A 23175-nucleotide genomic window follows, 5' to 3' on the forward strand; every position below is an offset into this window, starting at 1 on the left:
GGTGCATAAAGATACCGTGTGCGATTCAGACACAAAATCAATAAAGACATAAACTTTGACGGATGACTTCCGGTAGCAGTTCGTGTGTTCTGTACCGTTTCGGTGCTGCACCACTATCATCCCCAACAGCCTCGGCAATAAGAAGCGCCGGGGAAAAGAAGAAATGGCGAATGTTTGCCAATAGAGGGTTGCCAACGTTCCTCCCACTTTTTGGTGGGGAGCAAACGAAGCACACACACACACATACACACGCTAGTTCCCGATTCTCACTTCCGGGCCTCGTTGTTTGTCAGCTATTAAACATACACCCCCATAGCAAAACATACATCATCCATGAATTAATGATGTTTGCCGTTTTCCCCAACCTTCATTTTGTACAACGGGTACAAGGTGCGGTGGTTGGGTTACGGGATGTCTGGGAAAAGCTTTCTCCCTAGCGTGGAATTGCAGTGCGAAATACGTCGGTGGACGGGCAATTGAATCGCTCGTTCGCATGCAATTCGACGAGTTGTTGCCACGAGCAAGCATCGCCAGTGGGGAGGAAGAAGCAGAACACGAAGAGTCCTCTTTTGGAGTTCGAACATGGCGCGGGTAAATCGCTTGTCAACTTCGGGAAGGATCTCTTCGCTGGTCTAATTCAATTATATCTCGATTACACGTATCGTGTTTGTTTGCTAATGTAGTCGCATCGTAGGTTGTCTACATTCGCTTTCTCCTCGCCATCTTTCGCTGTCTCACTGTCTCTCTGGTGGTGTACATTGCCGTTGGGCAATAAGCATGCACACACCGAGCGGCACGATCATATGTCACTCTTCTCGCTCGGTTCGATCCGGTTGAGTGGCGTCTGGAGGATACATAATCATTGGTCCGTTTTGGGTGCCTTGCTGTAGTATCCACAGCGCCACATCGACATCGACATAGTAAGGATAGTAACATGAAGTACTTTGCCGAGATGTACCTCGCGATTGCGAGCTTTCGAGCCAAGACTTTTGCGCAGCGAAATGACGTTCGACACAAATATATTAATAACGGTTCCACACCAAACAAGAAGATGCACCTGGATCTCTTCCATCGCGTTTGATTGCTGCGGCAACTTTCTTGTGCTTGTGGATTGTTGGTTTAATGCTTTATGACTTTTGCCGGAATATGAAGCTTGCGCTTGGTTGTCTCTCTGATGTTTGCGGCAATCGTGTCATGCTCACGGTTTTTGCCTGATTCGGGGGGCAGGGGGAAGAAAGCAAACAGGAGATGCAATTTTGGTTGCGTTAGCTGCTGGAAACGCATTCTCTCGCCTGAGTGCGTGTTCTCGGATGTGTGCTATAGATAGACCACCCGGGCTATTCGGTTAGGTGCGCATTTCCGGGTAATCGTGTCGAAATGAAGGCAATGACAAACTAACGCCCGGCGGACGGATATTTGTGTGTGTGTGTGTGTGTGTGTGAGCTTGATAAGCTCACTGTTTGTTCCCGTTTTGGGATGGAAGGATAACGACACGTGGCTGTTATCGATGGTACGGTGCGAGCTTGGTACCGTCCGTCCGTTCACGTATTTCGGCGAATAGCTATGATACGCACACGGACCAGGCATATTGGCACGAGTGTAATGAAAAGGCACCGTAATAAAGCTGGGAGCTAGTTGTCGGAAGACGTTTTGCGGAAATTTCATCACTAAGATTAATATCCTTGTCCATCAACATCCTGATCAATTTCATGTGTGGAGCGGCGGATTTGGACGGATTTCGGGTGAAAAGCGCAATACGCAATAGGAAAGAATGATGAAAATAGTGGGCATATAGCTTACAGAAGTCCTAGTTGATCGGAATTCTTATCTAAAACGGTGTAGACCGAACCGATGTAAAAGCTCCATAAAAAGCTCTCAAATCAGATTATTCTCTCCCGCATTTAAACATCCCACAAAAATGTAATGAATCTTGGCGAATTCGATTGCCAGGATCGTCCCGTGTACAACATTATATTGATCGTTTTGTGGCGTTAGCACGTTTCTGCACGTGGGAGGGTTATAAAAATAAAATCGCTTCGGTAGGCCCAGGCCATTTACACCTACAATCCTGTGTTTGCCCCCAAACACAGTTCGCTAGCATCGCCGCGTTTAATCTACTTCGGCGAAGGCGAAACTTGTGCAAGCGTGAGGCGAAAGTTGCGTTTGGAATTATTTTTTTGAGCTACCACCAGAAGGGAGTACAACTTCTCGAGTATTTTTCTCGGTGCGATGAGGTGCCCTGAGGACAAGCGGCTTGAAGTACCACGCCGCTACCCATGAGTTTCCGGTAAGATCGAGCACTTACCAGTGGGATAGGGTGGTACGTTTATTTTTACATTCCCCGAGGATCGCTTCGAAACAAGTAGAAATTTGCTAGATTTTTTAATGCTTCTTATTTTTACCATAGCAATCACATCCATCACCCGCATCGAATGTTGAGGAATTGTACAGAAAGCTCGCCTGAGTGATAAGAATGAAAGTTTGCCGAAAAGTTCGAGATGCTTCCTGGTGGGGATCGTGTTACGAAGACGAACGAAGCGTACTCTCTCTCCTCTGGCAAAGCTTTAAAGTAGACCGTTAGGGACTTAACGGCAAGAGGTTTAATTTAAGCTTGACCTACACTTTATTGTTTTGAAAGCACTTAGCAGCTATAACTACTACTACTACTACTACTGCAACTCCATTTCGTACGATCTGTTTCCCTGGATTTACTCGAACCCCAACCAACGGGTGATAAGTGTTTGAAAAGGAAGGCGCATTAATTTGTTTGCTTGTTTTAGGGATGTTTTCGCCTCTGCGGCCAGTTTGAAATTATTCCGACCGTGTATACCGTGCATAAACATTAAGTCTAACTCGCTCTCTCTCTCTTTCTCCCCATTCGTTTTTTTTCGCAGATATTTACAGTGGAAGTGGCTCGAGGCCCAGCCGGTTACTTACAAAACTTTCCGCATGTACCGTGTCCTGGGAAAGGGTGGTTTCGGTGAAGTCTGCGCATGTCAGGTAGGTGTTGCTTGAAAGCAAAAGTTTGAGCTGCTGCTGCTGTTGCTGCTGTCTGTGTGCGAAGCGCCATACCCGGCAAAATGTTTTCGCTTTACAAGCCTGTTTGGCAAGGGGTTCCAAGAAGCAAATGGAACAAACAGTAAATGGAAAGAGATAACGAAAAAGAAAAAGGGAATGAAGTACGAATTCTACCAAACTGCTTACAACAAGGGAAAGGCTTTGCGCGGTTGATTTTCTGTTCTGGGGATTTTTTTTTCATATCGTATCGAATAAAATCGGCATAGGATGTTCATTCGAATCCGTTTGCATCCCTGCCGTGCTAAGAGAGGGTGCAATTATGCAAACGAACGAAAGTAGGGAGAATTTTTTTTCCCTGGTGGTAGCTTGCACTCGTGTCGGTGTCCGTTTGAAGGAAGGCAATTACAGTAGAAGTAATGTTAACGCCGGTACATTTATTACCAATGTTATCTCTGGTAGTGTTGTAGGATGGGAGTGAACAAATATTCCAGTGGACTGGATGGTAGTACGCTGCTGATAGAGCGATTTAGATGAATTGGTTTAATTCAGCAGTAATTACATAAATGTTTGAAATCAACATACCGTTATCAGATTCTTAGAAATTCGAGGAAATTCTCAGAAATTCAACGATATTTATACGCTAATAAGGACACAGCTGTCGATGCTGTGTTGAATAGCTTCTCGGTGTGGTTTGCTCAATACCAACGAACGTAACCATTTTAACAAGAGCGATGCTTGCAACCGCTCACAGGGAGTTAGGGGAACCTAATTAGAATCAAGCGATCCGATCCAGATACTTGATACACTATTGAGCTGCAATTATGCGCCCTCGGTCTCGTCCTCCGTTCGGCTTCCAACATCAATGGAGCGCCTGTTCGCATGCACTGTCCTAGTATCGATTTTCTTAAAGCTTGCCCGCACGACGTTAATCCGGCCAACCGAACAATAGACGGTGAGCTTCCTCCTCCGCCCGCGTGCTCTCATCGAGGCTCGGGTCAAGCAGCTGGCAACAAAAAAAAAGGATGCCGAGTTTCTGGATGAAACGATTTCAGCAAGGAAGAAACAATGTTTCCCGATCTTTCTTACGCGCCATGCAGTTCCCATGGTAGCGAAACGCGGCTGTAACGTCTCGAAGCTAAACGCTGCTCCGTTCCACCGGTTCGCTTGACGGTGGTAAAGCCGGTTTCTGCCGAAAATAATGGTGACTTTGACGACATGTAGTCTCTCTTTCGTGGGGGATGTTTTTCGCTGGTGTGTTTTTTATTATTATTATCTTAGGCCTTGTTCTGCTTCCTCTCTCTCTCTCTCTCTAGCTCGCTTCTTACAGCCATCTTGGCAGCGTACAAAAGACGCAAACGGAATGGCCTCGAGGGAGCTGTGAAAATGCTTTCATGATTTACTTTCTGGCCGGCTAGAATAGAAAGGACGCGCTTGTTAACAATAAAAAGCACCGATAGCTTTCCAGCGCGGGCAATATTATGGAAGAGGGTAGGATTGCCAATCGGAGGAGCTAGAGCATTCGGAGATGGTGGTTGGGCCGTTGTTATTAATATTGATTAGGATTCGCGAAAGCTGACTGATTTCTGCTGGCCTTGTTGTAGCTGCGGTACAACTGGGTACGCGTTCCCGGTACCGTGTGTACATCGCTTCGTCATTTGATCTGAATTCCCTTTTTTTCGTTGCCCGGGAAAGGGTGTCGAAGAAACACCTTGGAGTAGTAGTGATGTAGAGGTGGGTAAAGGGTTGGAATTTTGTAAGATGTACCCTGCTTTTCCTTTGATTTTCCAATCGAAAGCATCATTTCGTTGCGGAGCGAACGGAAGAATTCCTCCAACGATTTCTTCCGTAAAGGATGATAGATAGCAATGTTGGCATGCAAGTAATTTGTATGCAGCAAGACGGGCAGAGGTGAGCTCAGAATGCTAAGCTAATGGAACGAAGCCAGCAGCTAGTTCTGTCGCGCTGCTCGCCTTCTTCAAGTGAATATTGATAGCGACCGACGATGGGGCTAATGTTGGTGAGATGCCGAGTTTCCGAGGATGGTCGGATTCCGTTCGCTGATCGAGCAAAGAGGGTGCTCGTCCGGCAGAACCGGTACCTCCCGGGTATCTCTGGATAGTCAGATGTAGTTGTTGTGTTTGGAATGCCTTCAAAAAGGGATTCGTACGGTTCGTAGGATTCTACCGTTCCAAAGCGTGGACAGTAAGAAAGGAAAATAAACACGGACAGCAGCGCTTCGGTTCTGTTCTTCAGCCCTTTTCCGTTGGATTTGAGATACTGTTTGTAATTTAGATTTAAATGGAGATATCTTGGGGAAAGCGAAACCTAGCAAAGTGTCACAAACGGCGAAGAACCAAAATCAATGGCGGTGCCTTTCTTCTTCGCACGAGAGCCCGAAACGAGACGAAAGTCAATGTTTTAGCAGGATAGAAAGTGGAAACGGGAGGTTTTTTGTAGTTGTTGGTGTATGAATAATTCATAACACTTCCGGATGGAGATGGCGATCGTGACGCTGTGTTGTGCACTGTTGAGAAGACATTCTCTGCCGAGGGATGAATGTCACTCCACCGTACAATGCAACTGTTCGCACCGAAAGCAGCCAAAGATGGTTAAATATTTATGTAGCAAAAGAGGATGTTCGTAAAGGGAAGTCTTCGAGGTGTTCTAGCCCTTGCATCTGTTTTCTGAATTGGAATTTATTTTTTAAAGTTACATTAACTATATTAATCTCTTTAAAATTAATTCATGTAAAAGTTAGATTAACTTTTGGAATAAAATCTTATACATAGGTTTCATTAAATTTTTGGAGCTATTTTCCTCCTAGTTGGTTGGTGCTAGATGGCAAATTGATTCCCAGATTTATCTTTCATGTTCAACTCGATGGATTCAACCTATTAATGGGTTTATTGATTGGACATGCTCCAGTACGGCGCCCGTTCTCTCTCTCTCTCTCTCTCTCTCTCTCTCTGTACCGTTCTGTTCACGGTTAATTGAATTTAACACTTCGCCTACAAATCCGTATCCCCAAAAAGGTCGAAGGGCTCTCGTGGTGATCATGCAGATGGATGTAAATTGAATCAATCAAGGAGCAAACGTCTAATTGCGTCTATTTATTGCATCAGTACGCGCACTCAGTTAACTCTAACGCTCGCATACGCTATGATGCATCCACTAACATGGACGTTTTGTTTGCTTTCCCTTCGCTCACTCGCTGGTGCAGGTACGGGCCACAGGAAAGATGTACGCGTGCAAGAAGCTGGAGAAGAAGCGCATCAAGAAACGGAAGGGCGAATCGATGGTGCTGATAGAAAAGCAGATACTGCAGAAGATAAACTCTCGCTTCGTGGTGAACCTGGCGTACGCATACGAAACCAAGGACGCCCTCTGTCTGGTGCTGACGATTATGAACGGTAAGTTGCAAAGAAAGGGAGAGAGAGAGAGAGAGAGAGAGGGGGTTCACGATCTCTATATGAAAGCTAACACCGCTTTCCCTTGGGGATGGGGAAAAACTACCGGCAAACTCTAATGCACTGCTGTTTCGGTTCTTCACTGTAGGTGGTGACTTGAAGTTTCACATCTACAATATGGGCGGTGAGCCTGGGTTTGAACTGTCCCGGGCACGGTTCTACGCGGCGGAGGTGGTCTGCGGGCTGGAGCACCTACACCAGCAGGGAATCGTTTACCGAGATTGCAAACCGGAAAACATTCTGCTGGACGATCATGGTCACGTGCGCATCTCGGATCTCGGGCTGGCCGTGGAGATACCGGAGGGCGAGATGGTTAGGGGGAGAGTGGGTACAGTTGGTAAGTCCTCTGTGTGAGTGTGTGACTTTCTTTGTAACTATGTTAAACTAACGGTTGTTTTGTCACTTTTCAACAGGCTACATGGCACCGGAAGTTATTGACAACGAGAAGTACGCGTTCTCGCCGGATTGGTTCAGCTTTGGCTGTTTGCTGTACGAGATGATCGAGGGACAGGCACCGTTCCGGGCCCGTAAAGAGAAGGTGAAGCGGGAAGAGGTCGACCGGCGGGTGAAGGAAGATCCGGAGAAATATTCGCACAAGTTCAGCGACGATGCGAAAACGTTGTGCCAGCAGCTGCTGATGAAGGCGGTCAAAAGTCGGCTCGGGTGCCGCAATGGGCGGCACGGTGCGCGCGAGGTTAAGCTGAATCCATTCTTTAACAGTATTAACTGGAAACGGCTCGAAGCTGGTTTGAATGATCCTCCGTTTGTGCCGGATGTAAGTGTGCCGGAAGGGTGTGCATTTTGAGGGAGATAGGGGTATTTAAATTTTAATTTGTTTACTTGCAACTCCAGCCACACGCCGTTTATGCCAAAGATGTACTGGACATTGAGCAGTTTTCCACCGTGAAGGGCGTTAATCTCGACGCGACCGATGAGAACTTCTACACCAAGTTCAACACCGGCTCAGTATCGATACCGTGGCAGGACGAGATGATCGAAACGGAATGCTTCCGGGAGCTGAACGTGTTCGGTGTGAACGAATGTCCGACACCCGATCTGCTCACGAACGCACCACCGGTAGTGGAGAAGCCTGGTTGCTTTCCATTTAGAAGAAAAGTAAGTGTGCGCCGCCCCGATTCCTAACCGTCGTAACATGTTTAACCGAGTTTTGGTCCTATTCTTTTGTAGAAAAAACAAACGCCCCGCGAAAAGCCGGTTCCGTTCAACGAGAAACTGCTATCCTCTAGTCAAACAACGGTGAGCTGCAGCCAGGCGCCTAACGAGAGTTGATAGGAGGAGCCGAACTGCTGGGACTACAATCAGGCGTGCTGTTCCCAGCTGCAGCCCGGGGAGGTTATGATCTCTTGGCGGCCGTACGTTGACACAGAACCCCGAAACGTGGCACATCCAGGCGATGATGAGCAGGCGGGATTAGTATTCTTAGTAGCGCACGGTAGTAGCAACCAATGACGTACGGAACAACCAAACTGTGTGTGTTGTTCGTGCAGTCCGCAGATTCGGTGCCAAACCTCGAGTTTGTAAACCATTCCTCCACCGGGGGTTGTCCTCACCATCTGCGGGACCGTGTGTGTGTTATTTTCGCACAGAAAAAGCGTGACACAAAGCAAAAATACGTGCACAAGTAATTGAATCTTCTACCACGGCGGACCATTCAGACCGTCTCTCATCCTCAAACCCACACACTCACTCACTCAGTCAATGGTACACAAATTTAGTGATTGCACATGAACAGTTTCTCATAACGCACAAATAGTAATTAATGAACGGGAGAGCGTGAGAGAAGGAATCCAGTTTGTTGGATCAGTATTTTTGGCGCTACCGTACGCTAACAATACGATGCAAATCCTTTTTTTTGTAATTTCGTTGCATTTGCGAGCCATTAATGGAGACAAATGCTTGCACGGTACTTCACATTTAAGAAGTATGCGTGATTTGTTTGTATGAGAATTATAGTTTTTTGACTACACAATTAGATCGGTTTGTTTTTATTTGTTCTATCTATTGTCGACGTCGCACAGTGTTGTTTTTATTTTAAATTTTTCGGAGCTCGAATTTGGAATCGCCTAGAATCGCTTAGTCTTGTGTTAATCTTAATACTGCCACGTGTACAACACAATCAATGGATGCGAACAAGAAACAAACCAACAGCAGCAAAACAAATCTTACCAAAGCTAAAATGGTGTCCTCCCCCCTCCCACCCCCCTTCCCGCGTCTTTCATCGCGCACTGGCTAAAGGCAGGCAGTTTTAGAGTGAGCTTGCTTCTCGCGATCTCTTCTCGAGAGTTTTGAGTGCTGGGACGGCGATGATTTCCGCTTCAAGCGTTTTTTTTTACTGTAAAAGTACATAAAAAGCCTCACAATTGCAATTATGATTGGTTTTTCTCTTACGTAGTTGGAGCACCAAGACCAGTTAACACACGTGCTCAGATCAAAAGCACAAGAAGAAGCTTTTTGGTAATATATTTAAAAAATAATCCGCTTGTGTGCTTGTGAGTGCATACCATCGCGGCAGTTCTTGCTCTGTTACTATGTTACCCGACAAATGCTCAGAAATGCTCATAAACAATCCAAGTATGCATGATTTATGCTTCCGGCAAGCTATTTACACTCCCAAGCAAAAGAAAAATAGTCTTTGGCCGGCGGAATACATTTTAACTCTATACTAGCCTTTAGTTTCTTAGCAACGGACGTGCATTGTGAACGCGATTGGGTGCCGAAGCAGTACTGTCAGTGGAAACGGGAATGGGGGAAAAGTACTTAAAAAGGAAGTTAAAAAATGAAACTCTTAATATTCGAATGGTTGAAAAGGAAGCAGCCCTTTTTAGCAGCCGTTTTGCATACTCACATGTACTAATCAATTATAACGTAAATAGCAGCTCTATCTTCCCGGCTACTGGAGCACGGCTGTATGGCCGAGCGGACCGATAAGAAATGGAATAACTCAACTCTATTCGCACGCATACACTATTCATAATTATAGACACTAAAAACTAGTTACCGCAAACGTGTAAAGAATAAAACCTCGGTAAGAATCGAGGGGGACTAATAGGACGGACCGAGAGAGTAAGAGAGATCGGAACAAAGATTTAACAAAAAAAGAAAAAAAAACACACGTCAAACACAAAGTATGAGTGAAAGCAATCATTTACTAGGGCTGTTTTAGCTTTAATCAAGGCGTGCGGTGGTAGGAGCAAGGAATTTGTTAGCGTTTTTACCGAATCTTTCAAGTATTGTGTTCAAAACATGTAGTATCATCATCCCGCACGCGGCGGAAGCACAATTTAGGGTCGAGCAGCAGGATGTGCTTACGTTTTGTTTTGCTTTTTTTTTTAAATAATTATTTTAAATTGTACAGCTAAACGTGTGTGCCGCACAAACGATAAGGTTTAAGTTTTACTACGCAAACGGAACTCGGCACTTTAAGGTTTTATTTAAAACGTTTAAACGGAGCAAAATCAAGCGCACACAAAAAAAGTATAAACAAAAGCAGTTTTTTTGTGATTGCGAGCGAACCTAACTGTGCCGCTAATTGCACTACTACTACTACAGGTGTAATGTATGAGCTTTTGTTTTAAAGCAAGTTTTTTTCTTTTAAGCCAAGACCACGTGTGTTACGTTCGTTTTGCCGAGATGCTGTAGGATGTGTAGATTGTTAGCATACTTACGTTAGGGAGGGATTGAGTGCCGTGGTTCTCCGAAAGACAGGGCAAGGAGAGCTAGCTCATGCTGTACACGTCTATACAAGCTGCTGTAGCATACCGAAACACAGAGCAAAACCTCCTCAAGATGTGTTTTTCTTTTAATAAAAAAAAACTTACTGTATATAGTAGCGGTTAGCAGAAGGTAGAAGCAGAAAGGTCACCCTCTCTCCCTCCGATTGTCCTGCAGTGGAAAAAAATGGAATCCTAGTAGATACCAGCGTAATGGTGGGTAGTTGTGCTGTGTGCTTGGGGGGTCAGGTTTGATAGTACGCTACCATTTTCGGTAGCGTAGGTAGCGGACACATCCCTCATGGCGTTGGCAAAAGATATTTAAAGATCTTCTATATGTGTGTGTGTGTATGTTTCATACCTTCCTTATTTGACACATATTGAGAAGTACAAGAATCTGGTAATAAAACTAAATGATACATTCGATGGCTACTATATTGGAATTCGCTCCCCTGTCGGTACAAGCTCGCCGGTGGTGGTGCGATGAAGTTATAGTCGAGGTGTAGCCAAAAATTGGCGTCTTCATGAAGCTCATTTAATATGATCATACAAAACAGAAACAAATTCTGAGGGTTCAGGTGGTAGTAGAAGGCACATAACCTAAACCTGTGTGCGTGCGCAAGCCTGTTTAGGCGGTGGCAGTTGGACTGTATTTGCTAGTGGCGGAAAGCGGCACTGAAAGCCAAGCATAGAATTTCGATGATAATTATTAAGTGACACAAACAAACAAACAGAAAATACACACTCATACACACACACACACACACGAAACAAACATGAGAACTATATGGAACTTTTTACGTGTAATATCAGAATGCAGATAGTAAAGGAGAGCAAGAGAGAGTGTGTGGAAATGGAATAAATTCCAAATTTTTGAACAGCAGAAGGGGAAGGGAATTAAGTTTGCCGTGCGTGCGTGCATGTGTGTCGAATGGCTTGGGCAGGATGCAAAACTTTGTGGCAAGGAAGAGTGCTAGAATCGTAGAAAGTGAGAAAATGCATACAACTAAATAATAAATAGAGAAATTTAAATTAAAGCGATGATTTTTTTGTTCAACGACCGGGAAGTAATTGATAGTTGCGCTTTGTTTTTTTTTTTACTTCAATTTATAAGATTTTTTTATTGAGATGCTAGATTTGTTGAGGGCTTTAGTATAATATCACACCTTCTCTGTAAATCTCAATTTTATCTATTTCATTTTACTTGTACTCGTTCGTCAGCTAACACATTTTATTCTATTATTACAGATATCGTTAGAAATAGAACCCTGGAACGCGGAAGAAGCTCGTGAAGCGTCGTTACATAGAGCCAATTTAAGTATGTGGTCATAATCGATCTTATACTCCAAATGCTCTTTGCCTTTCTTTGGCTCATTTGAAGACTTCAGCCATAGCAGCCAAGCCTTCACACTACTGGCTCCTGAATTCTGAAGACCTCTTTCAATGCCAGATAGGACTGCTAATAATGAATCCCAACTATCTGCCCTGTAGTGTTTACTAGAAAAAGTTATGCATTGTCTGGGATGTTTACTCACTCTCGGTGAAACTATCGGAGAGAGTATGTGGTACTCAGGACTTTGGTCTGAGGACTTGCTGTATGTTAGCATCGTACTATGGGTTATATGGAACTGCTTAAGACCTCGGTGCCGATTAGAAACTCTGAGAGATTGGTTCAGATGAAATATTACGTCTGGATAAATCCTGAGTGCTGTTCAGCTCACAAGCCACTGATATCTACTTGTAAATTGTGATCAGACGGAGTAGAAGTCAGTTTTTTTAACGTTCGAAGCATAGTCGAACAGGATCTTCCACGCTTCTAGATGAACAGGATATTGAAGAAGATGAATCCTCCAAAATTCCTCAGAACTTGTCAATATCTTCTGAATCGGACGTTTGGCACACAAAGTATCAGCATTTTGTAAGTATCAGTTAATACATTTATTTAAAGTGAAATGCATGCAGTATTTGTGATTAAATCTTATTGCGAAAAATGCTTCCATCCATGTATGCCCCGTGTTTCGCAATATAAAACAAATCATGTGCAATCGGCTGGTTAACGTTGATGGCAGCAAATAATGTGGTTTATTGTCCCTGCACTGATTACATTACTCCAGTCCAGGGAAAAAAATACAGCAACTGAACCAGTAGAACAAACTTCTGAACAGTACAGGAAGCAAAAAATGGAATACCGCAAGCATTTTAATGTCGCTATCGGTAAAAGAGACTGCATGACGTGTGGCACGTACTTCGGTCATCTGTTTTATTGATAAGCGAACCACAATGTACACAGTGCGCGCGTGTGTGTGTGTGTGTGCTGACGAAATTAATGAACGTGAAGAAGCAACTGTGTTCCGAGAGACGGAAAGGAAATCGGACAAACCCGTTGTAACGTGAGCCGCGCTCGCCCCAAAGTCCCATTAAGTTAATCGAATCGCACACTTGTCGAATGCGGAATGAATGAATCTCAATTGAGTCGGTAGGAATCGTTCGCGCAAAAAGTAGCAAACTCCGACGGGGGTTTCGCTTTGAGGTGCAGGAAGGAAGGAAGGAACGAGTGCAGACGATGACGACATATGGTGTGCATGAGAACAGCCACACGTTCCGGCACGTTCCGGCACCCATCGCGCATGGTAGAACTAATTGCTCAGGATGTTTGGAATGCTTGGGTCGTTGCATCATCTTCAAAATTGCCATCAGCAAATTTTATTACCCTCCCATATTAGCGATCTATTCAAACTCCTAACAAAAACCAATTCTGATAATGAGTAATAGCGGCTTCGATTCCGAAAAAAAAAACGATTCTGAAGCATTCGGCTGCATTTTGCGCGTTGCTATCAATTTTTGAAGACCCCAAGCAAACAGCCCCACGATCGACGAACGATTTCGTCCAGACATTGTGGTTCGCGTACTGATAAGTTCAACTGAAGATTGGCTCCCTTGCACTAACCAACACAACCACACCACCCGAACGCGTCTCCTCGTTGACAGTTCCTAATTGTTTGATTTAGTTGCCGACCGCTTTCGGACGCAATCCGGGTGACACAATTGCGTGTCGCCGGCCTGACATTGGAAAGCAATTCCAATGCGGCTGATGCTTTTTTATTTATGCTAAGGAGGGAGCACTTTTGTGGGGAGGTTGCTGCGGGAGGTAATCATCAATGGGGGAACGAGAATCGGCCAGCACTGATAGGGGGATCCTCTGAAGTTTAGCGAATCGTTCAGTAGTTCGAGACGATCTTCAGAAGGAACAGGACAACTTCATTATGTCTCTGCCGGTGTGGTGTGTTCTGGCGCTAACGCTAACGGCACTAACCGTTGACGGTGCCATTGAAGACGGTGCAGGTCGTATCTCCGCCCTGGAAGAAGCTCGTTTGCAACGGGAAAACCTTGTGCGAAAGTATCTGAAACGGCTGAAGAAGGAGGACGGCGCTCTGAAGCTGGTTGGCGGTCGGGGAGATTTTGAGGGTGAGTTTGGGCCTCCAATGATGGATAGCGCACTAGCGTGACTATGCAGGAAACTACCACTGCAAAGTGAGACAGCTTCGCAAATCCCGCACGCGGACAGTCCCACGCGGAGAACGATTTATCCTTGCCGCTAGCGCATGATGCTGCAGTAATCAGTGTTTGTGATTCGTTTTTTTTCTTGCTTGTCCATCCAGGCAATGTGGAGATTTTTCACGCCGGCAAATGGGGTGCGATCTGCGATGACGAGTGGGACCAGTCCGAGGCGGAGGTCGTCTGCCGACAGCTGGGCTTCCCGGGCTACGTCAAACCAACGCACACGGGCTATTTCGGCCGGGCGAAGCGAAAGTTCTGGATGGATAATCTCTGGTGCGGTGGAAAGGAAGCGGAACTTGCCGACTGTCACTTTGACGGGTGGGGCACGAACGATTGTGAGTCGGGTGAGGCGGCCGGTGTGATTTGTAAGCAGCACGACACGGCAGAAACTACGACGGAAAAGCCGATTCCGGTTGAGTTGAAGGTGGCGAAGAAGCGGTTCGGGGAACGGCTCGAGTTGCGGCTGGTGGGGGGCCGGGTGGCCGGCGAAGGACGGGTGGAAGTGAGAGTGGTTGATGGGGAAGGTGCGGCCGGCCCTTGGGGAAGTGTGTGTGGTGATGGGTGGGGTTTGCTCGAGGGAAATGTCGTCTGTCGGCAGCTGGGCCTTGGCTACGCAAACAATGCCGTCCAGACGGACTTCTTCTCGGAAGAGTCGGAAGCGAACGGCAAACTCCCGGAACGTGTACTGCTGAGTGGGACGGAGTGCTACGGTAATGAGAGCTCACTGGCCGACTGCTTACACAACCCCATTGGAGAAGGTGACGCGCGGTGCAGTGATCGACGAGGCCATGTGGCGGCCGTTACCTGTGTCCCGCAAATGGCCGATCTTGTGTTCGATCACGTCGAGATGGAACAATCGCTACATCTGGAGGATCGTCTCATGTACCTGTTGCAGTGTGCGATGGAAGAAAACTGTGTGGCCACCCAAGCGTACGAGATCCAGCGAGACAATCCAAACTGGCATCTGGAGACGCGTCGACTGCTGAAGTTTACGGCGCGGGTTGTAAACATGGGCACGGCGGACTTTCGACCACACATTCCCAAGCACCTCTGGGAGTGGCATCTGTGCCACATGCACTATCACAGCATGGAAGTGTTCGCCACGTTCGATGTGATCGATGCGCACGGGAAACGGGTGGCCGAAGGTCATAAGGCATCGTTCTGTCTGGAGGATAATCAGTGTTTGCCGGGTGTGGAGCCCAGGTACGCGTGTGCGAACTACGGCGACCAGGGCATATCGGTGAACTGTTCCGACATTTACCGGCACAATATCGATTGCCAGTGGGTGGACATCAGTGAGCTGGACTTTGGCGAGTACACGATGCGGGTGGCGATCAACCCGGAGTTCAAGGTGCCGGAGATGCGGTTCGACAATAATGCGGCAACCTGTCGGCTGCTGTACACGCAAACGTACGCCCGGGTGTTCGATTGCAAGCTGGAGCGTCCGTAGAGGGTGGTGAGGCGGGAACAGGAGCGATGGAATGGGTAGATTAGGACGATGAAGCAATAATAAATATTTGAATGTGTTTGTGATCACGTGATTGTGTGAGTTGTTTCTTCTTTGAGGCATTAATTAGTATCTCATTTTGTTGATTTATATTTAAGATTCCTTAATTTTTTATCGTTAAAAAAATTTATAAAATAATATTACATTAATTTATCCTCGATCGTTTGAGGTCCTATCTCTCATGCACGATCGCCATTAGCCGCGTCTACAATATATATACGATATACAATACGAATATTTAATCAAGTGATCTTGCGATATACTAATTGCGATAACTAAGTGAACTTTCATCCCTTTCTATAATTAAAAGCTGAAAAGAAAGCTCCGAATGCAATTATTACTCTCTCGAAAACTCATTCAACTTACAGAAGCAACGTACTCCAATGCACGCACAAGCAACTGCCCTTTCATAACTGTTTCAAGAAAAGGAAAAAAAACCTAATCAATATGAACAATGGCCGACCCCATCTCAAAAGGAGCCAATAGGTAAACAGCCTCGACTCGACCATTCCGATAAGCATCTAATAGCGCAGGCTAATGACTTGCTTATGCAAGCTAATTGCTTCCAGTGTACCTTCCCGGCGAAAGCTGCTTTGGTCAGCTCAACGTGTTTTCGGTAAACCGACGACCCAAAGTACAAATTGATTCTCTTGTTGATTTCTCGCGCGCAAGATCGACGAAAGTCAGTGGGAGAAAAAGGAACGAACATCACCATCCTCAGAACCTCTCCGCCGCAATCAATTAAGCGTCGATAAATCAAACATTCAGTCCCATCGATCAATGTTTCAATTTGGTCCAATTAACGCTGTCGCACTTTTGAAGCGAGTCTGTACAATGGAGAAGCAGCGGAAAGGAGAAGGTTAGAGAGTAAGCAGAAGAAATGCACTTTTTTTTCCTCCTCACCATACCCGTCCGCCAATTAACTGAAACCCGATTTCTTGTTGTTATTACAGCAAGTGGCAAGTGTGAACAAAGCTGCTACAGCACCGCCACACACCGTCGTCCCGGGCAGCTGGAATATATCAGCCCAGAAATTTACATTTAAGGAACGAAAAACAGAGAAGTAGAAAGAGAGAAAGAGAGAGAAAAAAAAGCGAGTAGGGTGCAGAAAAATTAATTCAACCCAATTAACAATTATGTACGGTAGCAAATTAGTGAGCGCAAGACAAATTAAATTTGTAGCGCAAAATACACGCACGGCTGAAGCACACCTGGGGCCTGGATGTGTTGCTTTAGCACCCGGCGCGAGTGAGTGAGTCGCACTTGGCAATCAACAACCGGATGTTATTATTTACCCCTGCTTCCTCTTTCTTCCCTTTGTGACTGCTTCTCGGGGTAATTTTCTGCTGGCACCAGGCGCCTCCATTGACTTGTGCACGTGCGACGAGATGGTGTATGGTGTGAGGTTTTCATTCATACCGGACCGGATCTCGGGTTTCGCTGTGCATCTAGCTTCTACTCAGTGCAACTTACAAATTGCTGGCACACAAACGGGGCAAAAAAAAACAAGCGACCTTTCTTTTACTATTTAAAACTACCACCGGACGGGGTGGTTTGATAAGGATTTGAACACTCACTCGTTGAGTGGTGGGTACTCACCGTCTTCCCTTTTCTAGAGGTGGGAGCTCACGGGATCCGGAGTGTCTGTCGATTGGCAGTCATAACATAAACAACCGCCCGATCACAGCGTTGCCTGTACGCACACAGCAGTTCGCATTGCTAATTCAATGGCAGCATGTGCCAACGCGTGCTCACACACACACACACGCGCCCGTACGCAATAGGGCAGTTGATAGGGCGCAAAGTGGCAACTCGGGAGAACTAAAAGCCCCCGGGGGTGCTGGAAGTTTCCCTCGATCGAGAGAGAGTCGGAGCAGGAGAGAGAGAGATTGCGACAACAACAAATCGCTCATCGCGCACGGTTGGGGCACTGGCTGGATGGCGTTCCGGAGTCCAGACGCAGAACGACGTAGACGCCACTCGCAGTAGCCAGTGCGAACGGAAGGGTCTTTGCGGGCGCATCTTACACGAACGGCAGCGGTTTTTTGGCACGTGTCCCAAAGCGACGCCACGAGTGTGTTCCTTCGTTCGTAGTCGTGTGTCATCCAGGTCAGGTGGAGAGCGTTTTTTTTTGGGGAGTTTTGTGTGTGTGTTGTGTCGTAGTATTACTTCTTGCAAGTGAATATATGCGTGAGTGCTGTCTGAGGTTGCTACAACTAGCGGTGCAGAGTTGTTAAAATTATGTCATCCCTATCCCGGGGCTAGGGCAACCCCGGGTTTAAGATGAATTCCGATTCGAGCTGCGTGTAGTGAGCTGTGTCCTAGTTAACTAGTTTGCGTTTGTTGTGATGAAATTCGATCGTAATTACATAAAGGGCTCCCGCTGCGGTGATGGTCCTACCCGGTGACGGTGATGCTTTCCTCCTGCTGGATGCCTAAGCTTGTGCGACCGTTTCTTTTGCATCCAGTTGGTCGTGCCGTCGTTGCTCTCAGATGGTAGTTAAACCGGGAGGCATCAGCAGCTTGCACGAGAAGACGCGCGACTCTTTCGTCGAGCTGTGTGAGTGACGAACGTGAGTGAGTGCACGCGTTAAAGGTGATTGCGATAACGCACCCCGGCGGATGGGACGTGCACGAGCGGCACATGGTAAATATTGACAAACGGGTCGATTGCCAATCGGTAGCGTCACCGATCAAGTGCAGTGTGTGTGTGTGTGTGGTGCGCCTTGCTGATGCGGTCGATATTGAAGCGGGTTTTGGGTGGCGACCGAAGGGAATGTTTACGGGTTTGGCGTCAAACGAAACATGCCGATCGACGCCTCGGATGAGTCGGATGTTGGTAGCACAAAAAACCCCGCCATCAACATACGATTTAATGAGGTGTGTAGTTGTTGTTGTCGTCCATACACGTTATTGGGTTGAATCGTAAGTGATCATTAGTGTTGATAGAGCATGGAGGAGCTCACACGAGAGATTGAGGAAAAGAAAACCGTGGAGAACCGATTAAGCGAGTGTGCGGTACGGTGCAAACCCTTACTACGCGCGATTGATTGGTATACCACACACAACGACATACGCCCGTGACAGTGGCAAAGCAAAGACAAAACAAACCAATCAGCACAAACACTCACACACAAACACACAGTAGCGTCTTGCAGTGCGATGATGATGATGAGTTAGACGACGGTTTTGTGATTAGATCGCCGTTTGCGAGTGCCTGTTCAGCGCCGTACGATAAAAGCAAACAAACCCCGGGTGACAGACAAATACAGACAGATGAACGATTGATTGAAGTGCGCGATCAACGCGATCGATTGAAATGGGAGGGGGGTTTGTGTCTTGGCATTAGGCCAATTTAATGGAAGCAGTTTGTGGGGTGCTTGTTTGGCTTTGGAGTTTGAATGCAAATGGAGCGTGAAATAATTTTTTGATAGGTTGTAAGTGTGGTTTGAAGATGAACGCACTAAGGTGATGGAGATGTCAGCTGGTTGTCATAGTAGCCGTTGATATTGTACATGTCCTACTTTACACGGCTACTTTAACAATATCATCTGAGGACTTCACAATAAAAGGTATTTCCCTACCATCTGAAGCCGTTTCCATGTCAACTTGCTTTGTTTGCAATTCCATCTAAGAAGCCTGCCTTAAAAGTGGATGCTAATGCCTTATCAACTTAAAAACCCTGTAATGGGGCATGATAACCAAAAACTAATTTTTAAAAAAATATTCGAAGAAATATATGAAAAAGCATCAAACATACTTTGAATTAGTCTCGGCCTGCTATTTCTGGCTTCCTGTGGCTTAATGTTACAGTCAGCCCTACGTACGGGGAGGTGGTCCGGTTGGGATTCGATTCCCGGTCCTGCCTTGTGAAGACCGGCGAACTTATCGCCTCAGCCATCGGACCGTCCGTAATGGAAGTAACCCATAAATAGCATCAATCAAGCATACTCGAGATATGGCAACTAACATGGAGGAAATGCTTTCAAAGCTCCTATAAAAGAGCGTCAAAAAGCTCCTATGTACCATATTAAATATCTTTTTCCATATTTAAGTATGAGTACTTTATTAAAGAAAATTAGTAAATTTCAAATAATAAGCTAGTTGAAGTTGATATTGTCCTTCACTGTTTGTACTGAGAACAGCTTCCTTTCGGATTGTTTACTCCAAGTAGCTGTTCACTGCATACATTTTGCCAATTAAATTTAATCCTCTGCTAATTAGAAGACATGATGGAGTTTTTCAATTTTATAGTGTCATAAAATACCAAGTCAATCGATTTTTCGTTAACATTTGCTTGCACCAGGCAAGAATTAGATTAGTTATTACCGAGATCAATCAATTTCATATTCTCCCAGAACGATCTTTTTGAGCCATGTTGACCACCAAAGTATGCGTTTTAGCCCCATTGTGCACATATGTGGACAACCACTCATTGTCACTCAATGCGCTCACGTATCAGCGGGGAAAATATCTCACAAATCAAGCATTTCACACCGTTCAAAGATTTCCCTCCCTACAGTTCCGTTTAATGTATCCGAGGACGCAACTTTCCCCTCAATTTTCTCGTATGTTTTTCTTTGTTTGCATGCCGACGGTGTGCAAAAGCATTCTCTCTCTCTCTCTCTCTTTCTCCCGGCAACTCCATTCCAATACAAAAGTGTAAAGCAAACACAGAGAGCGTCATATTCTGCTGTGCTCGCTCTTCATCTCTTTATCTACGGTATTGCTCTCTCTCGTTTCCATCCCACGCGGCACCAAAGCCACCAAAAGAGCTAGGAAAGGAAAAGCGGGAAAGCAGTCCGCTACCGTTGCCAGAGAGCCAAAGGGGCAGCTTGCTGGAGCTTACGATCCTCGGACCAGGACCAGACTCGTGACAGCTTCCAACCGAAACGGTGGTGGTTTTTCGCCGTTCGTTCAGCGTCACTGTCACCGTCACTGTGTTTCCCTCGGGTGGCTTCGGGCTGTTGGGCGTGAGGACCTGGGGAGAACATCTTCTTTCAGCCTGCAGTGGGTAGAACACATTGAGGTATCAGTTTTTTTTTTTAGTAAAACGTTCGAGGGGTTTTTCCTGTTCTATTTTGTTGAGTGTGTGAGCTGTGTGTGGGGAACGAATTTTCTTGGGTACCAGACGAAGTTCGCTGGGTGTACAGTGACGGTACTGGTTGTCGGTTAGACGCTTAGGTCGGGTAAGCCATTGTTGTGTGTGTGTGTGGGAGTGCGTGTGCTAGGCGCCGATCCGAGGACGAGGTCAGCCGTGCCAAAATCCATTGATCCCCGGGCACAGCCGTGTCGCGCGCTGGGCACGCTAGTGGAAATTTGATTACGCCGCGTGAGCCAGCGATGTGTTGGCGGGTGGAGAAAAAAACCCGGCACGGTTCAGCGTGAAATAATGTTCGATTTTCCATTGGTGCGTGAGTGTAATTTGAGTTCGGAAAAAAATTGGTTATTTTACAGTTGGAGAACTTCAAGTGCAAAGGTTGTGTGTGCGTGACCGCTGTTTCGTAACTTGTGATTGGGATGAAAATTAAAGTGATTGTCGGCTAGTGCTCGTCTGATCTCCACAGGAGACAAGTGAAATCGGAAACCCCGCGCGCGAAAACGGCGAATAAAGTTAACCGGATGAAACGAAAGTGATTTTCGCTGTACTTGGCAGGCACCAGGCCAGGAAGTGTTTCCTGCAAAAGCTCTCCCAAGCAGCATCCCGGCCAAGTGGGTAAGTGGCAAAGCAAGAAGTTTGAGTTTCAGTGTGTGTGTGTTTGTGTCGGTATGGCACGAAAGCACGAAAGCCTTCGAAAAGATTCAAGCTGATTGGAGCCGCGAAGAAATATCGTGCCCATTTTTGAGCAAGTCGCTTTGGGCGCGCATTGAGTGCGCAAAAGATAAATTTTCACGCTCGAAAGATTATTTACAGTGTGGCGTGTTGTTGTTTTTTTTTTGTTGCTCCCACGCGACATTCCATTGTGCGTGGGAATTTGGCATTCTTTTCCTGCTGCTGCTGCTGCTGTTGTTTCTTGTCTTCTTTTTCTTCAGTCACTCAGTTCTGTTTGTTTGTTTGTTGGGTGCTTCCTCCTGTTCGTAAGGGTCGGAAATGAAACTTCCTTGTCTGGTTTTTTTTGTTGTTGCTGGCATTGGTTCCGCTTGTGTGCCTTCACTTTTGTGGCCACTGGGAAACAGTTGATAATATTTTCAAACGATAAAAATACACCCCTAGAGAAGCGAATAGAGAGCTGGCGCCAGTTTTGCAAAGTATCGAGCGAATTTTTATTTTCATTATCGATACTACACGGTCTGCCGTTTCTTTTACGGGACGGAACACAGCGAAAGCGAAACGTGTGTGAACGGTACACGTGACAAAAGATAATTGCCCTGCCGTCCCACGTGCTAGTGTGCTATCCGAGTCGCGGCTCCCGCACACTTTCGGACGTTGTTGCGTGTGGTGGCGAGTCTTGGCGGGTACTGCGTTGCGCGCTACTCGACGCTTTATAACACCTGTTTGTGGCGGGACGGCTAGCCGACAGAGAAGATGAAAGGAAAGGCAAATCCTTCCGTTGAGTGGATGTCTCGCGGGAACTGGCTCGAGCTTCTTCAGACGATTATAAAACTCAAAGCCACTACCACCACCACCACCACCACTTGCCGGGCGAGGAGCGATAATCTTTCCGCGGCGGTGTTTGCCTGCTGGATGTCGATGATGTTGTGTTGCTAGTGAAGTAGATTGATATTTTATTTATCTGCAGTTGATGATAGCTTATGCTGGAGGCAATAATTATGGGCTTTTTACAATAATGTACTTTTTTTTCAAAATTCATTTCATGACGGATTGCTGGATCGTATTGCCTAAGAGAACTTTTGAAGCATTAATGATTTGATTGTAAACTTTCTGAATTTTTAATTATCTGTTTGAATAGAAGAATTAAGACTCTTTTTAGTAAGTAGAAGAAAAAAACACAAGCTAATATGGAAGGCTTTTTTACTTTTCATTCTGGCTTCATGATCGGCAAAGTCATGACATACTAGTCACATTTTTGTCACCTTGTTGTAGCTTTGCAGCCCTACCCAACTTGCTCTGGAGAACTATCTGGATGGGTCTTGACGACCGTTATTACTGGCATCAAATAGCCGTGTTGATATGCAGAACCGCTTGAATACAAATACCATGCCGTATTAGCTATGAACCTATACTTGGAGCATGAATTTAGCTTGAACTTTGCCACCGTAAACCAATTTGGCATTGTGAAACTTTAATTGAAATTGCGAACACAGGATTGATTATCTCAAATGTCTTATTTGGCCAGCCAAAATAACTCCACACTGTTAAATACATAAGCGAGAGGGTTCAGTGGCCGCGGCGATAACGGCGCCGGTCTTCACACGGCAAGATCGGAGTTTAAATCCCATCCAGACCGCCTCCCCGTACTCAGGACTGACTATCCAGCTACGGGTAAAATCGAGTCACTTGTGGCCAGAAATAGCTTACGGCGCTGGTCTTTCATTCGGTAGGACCGGGGAACAAATCTCGTTCGGACTGTTGCCCCTCAGTTAGAACTAATTATCCAGATACGTGGTATCAAACCACATCAGATGGCCGGTATAACCTAATAGCTCATTAAATCAAGAAGATTTAGCCTTGACGAATAATCTAAGCACTATTTCACAATACTGATAAATCCTTAAACATAAAGATATAAAGTATTTCCCAGTTCCTAAAACAAGTGACAGTAACGATATGACGTAGATTGTTTCGGTTGCGGTCTGTGTCAAAATTGCTTATTGTTTCAAACATGTAGACATTTGATATATGGAGTGATATATTTAATGATTACTCGTCTCTTTCATTCTGAGATACACTATGATGAACTGAGGGTTTACGATTACAAAGTGGAGGTTGATA

General features: G+C 45.9%; 3 protein-coding genes across 11 annotated transcripts in view; all 3 read left to right on the forward strand.

Annotated features, from left to right (window-relative positions):
- The window catches only part of LOC118502923 (G protein-coupled receptor kinase 2), a 48938-nt gene extending 37685 nt beyond the window's left edge, over positions 1 to 11253 (forward strand). Inside the window, exons 7-12 of one of the 2 annotated variants that reach the window (XM_036035662.1) lie at positions 2895 to 3000; positions 6239 to 6428; positions 6574 to 6822; positions 6899 to 7260; positions 7338 to 7605; positions 7674 to 11253. In XM_036035662.1, coding sequence (XP_035891555.1) covers positions 2895 to 3000; positions 6239 to 6428; positions 6574 to 6822; positions 6899 to 7260; positions 7338 to 7605; positions 7674 to 7732 — 1234 coding nt within the window. In that variant the 3' untranslated portion in view covers positions 7733 to 11253. The remainder of the gene's footprint in view (positions 1 to 2894; positions 3001 to 6238; positions 6429 to 6573; positions 6823 to 6898; positions 7261 to 7337; positions 7606 to 7673) is intronic. The other variant, XM_036035661.1, reaches the window with a different exon arrangement.
- A 2162-nt stretch (positions 11254 to 13415) lies between these two features.
- On the forward strand, positions 13416 to 15315 carry LOC118502928 (lysyl oxidase homolog 3A-like). The gene is made up of 2 exons (XM_036035666.1): positions 13416 to 13681; positions 13876 to 15315. The coding sequence occupies exons 1-2, from the start codon at positions 13480 to 13482 to the stop codon at positions 15222 to 15224; spliced, it is 1551 nt and encodes a 516-aa protein (XP_035891559.1). The 5' UTR covers positions 13416 to 13479; the 3' UTR covers positions 15225 to 15315.
- Positions 15316 to 16964: 1649 nt separating this feature from the next.
- The window catches only part of LOC118502929 (cGMP-specific 3',5'-cyclic phosphodiesterase), a 46566-nt gene continuing 40355 nt past the window's right edge, over positions 16965 to 23175 (forward strand). The window contains exons 1-2 of one of the 8 annotated variants that reach the window (XM_036035674.1): positions 16965 to 17928; positions 20739 to 20997. The gene's annotated coding sequence lies outside the window, so the exon portion shown is untranslated. Of the gene's footprint in view, positions 17929 to 18014; positions 18162 to 20084; positions 20471 to 20738; positions 20998 to 23175 lie in introns of those variants that run through there. The other 7 variants (XM_036035669.1, XM_036035671.1, XM_036035670.1 and 4 more) reach the window with 7 other exon arrangements.

The sequence above is a fragment of the Anopheles stephensi genome, chromosome 2, assembly GCF_013141755.1.
Source record: "Anopheles stephensi strain Indian chromosome 2, UCI_ANSTEP_V1.0, whole genome shotgun sequence".
Lineage (NCBI taxonomy): Eukaryota > Metazoa > Arthropoda > Insecta > Diptera > Culicidae > Anopheles > Anopheles stephensi.

Excerpts from the sequence above, each read along its gene's own strand:
- LOC118502928 (XM_036035666.1), top strand. The coding sequence starts at position 13,480 with ATGTCTCTGCCGGTGTGGTGTGTTCTGGCGCTAACGCTAACGGCACTA. Across the intron at positions 13,682-13,875 it reads CGGTCGGGGAGATTTTGAGG|GCAATGTGGAGATTTTTCAC; the intron begins GTGAGTTTGGGC and ends TTGTCCATCCAG.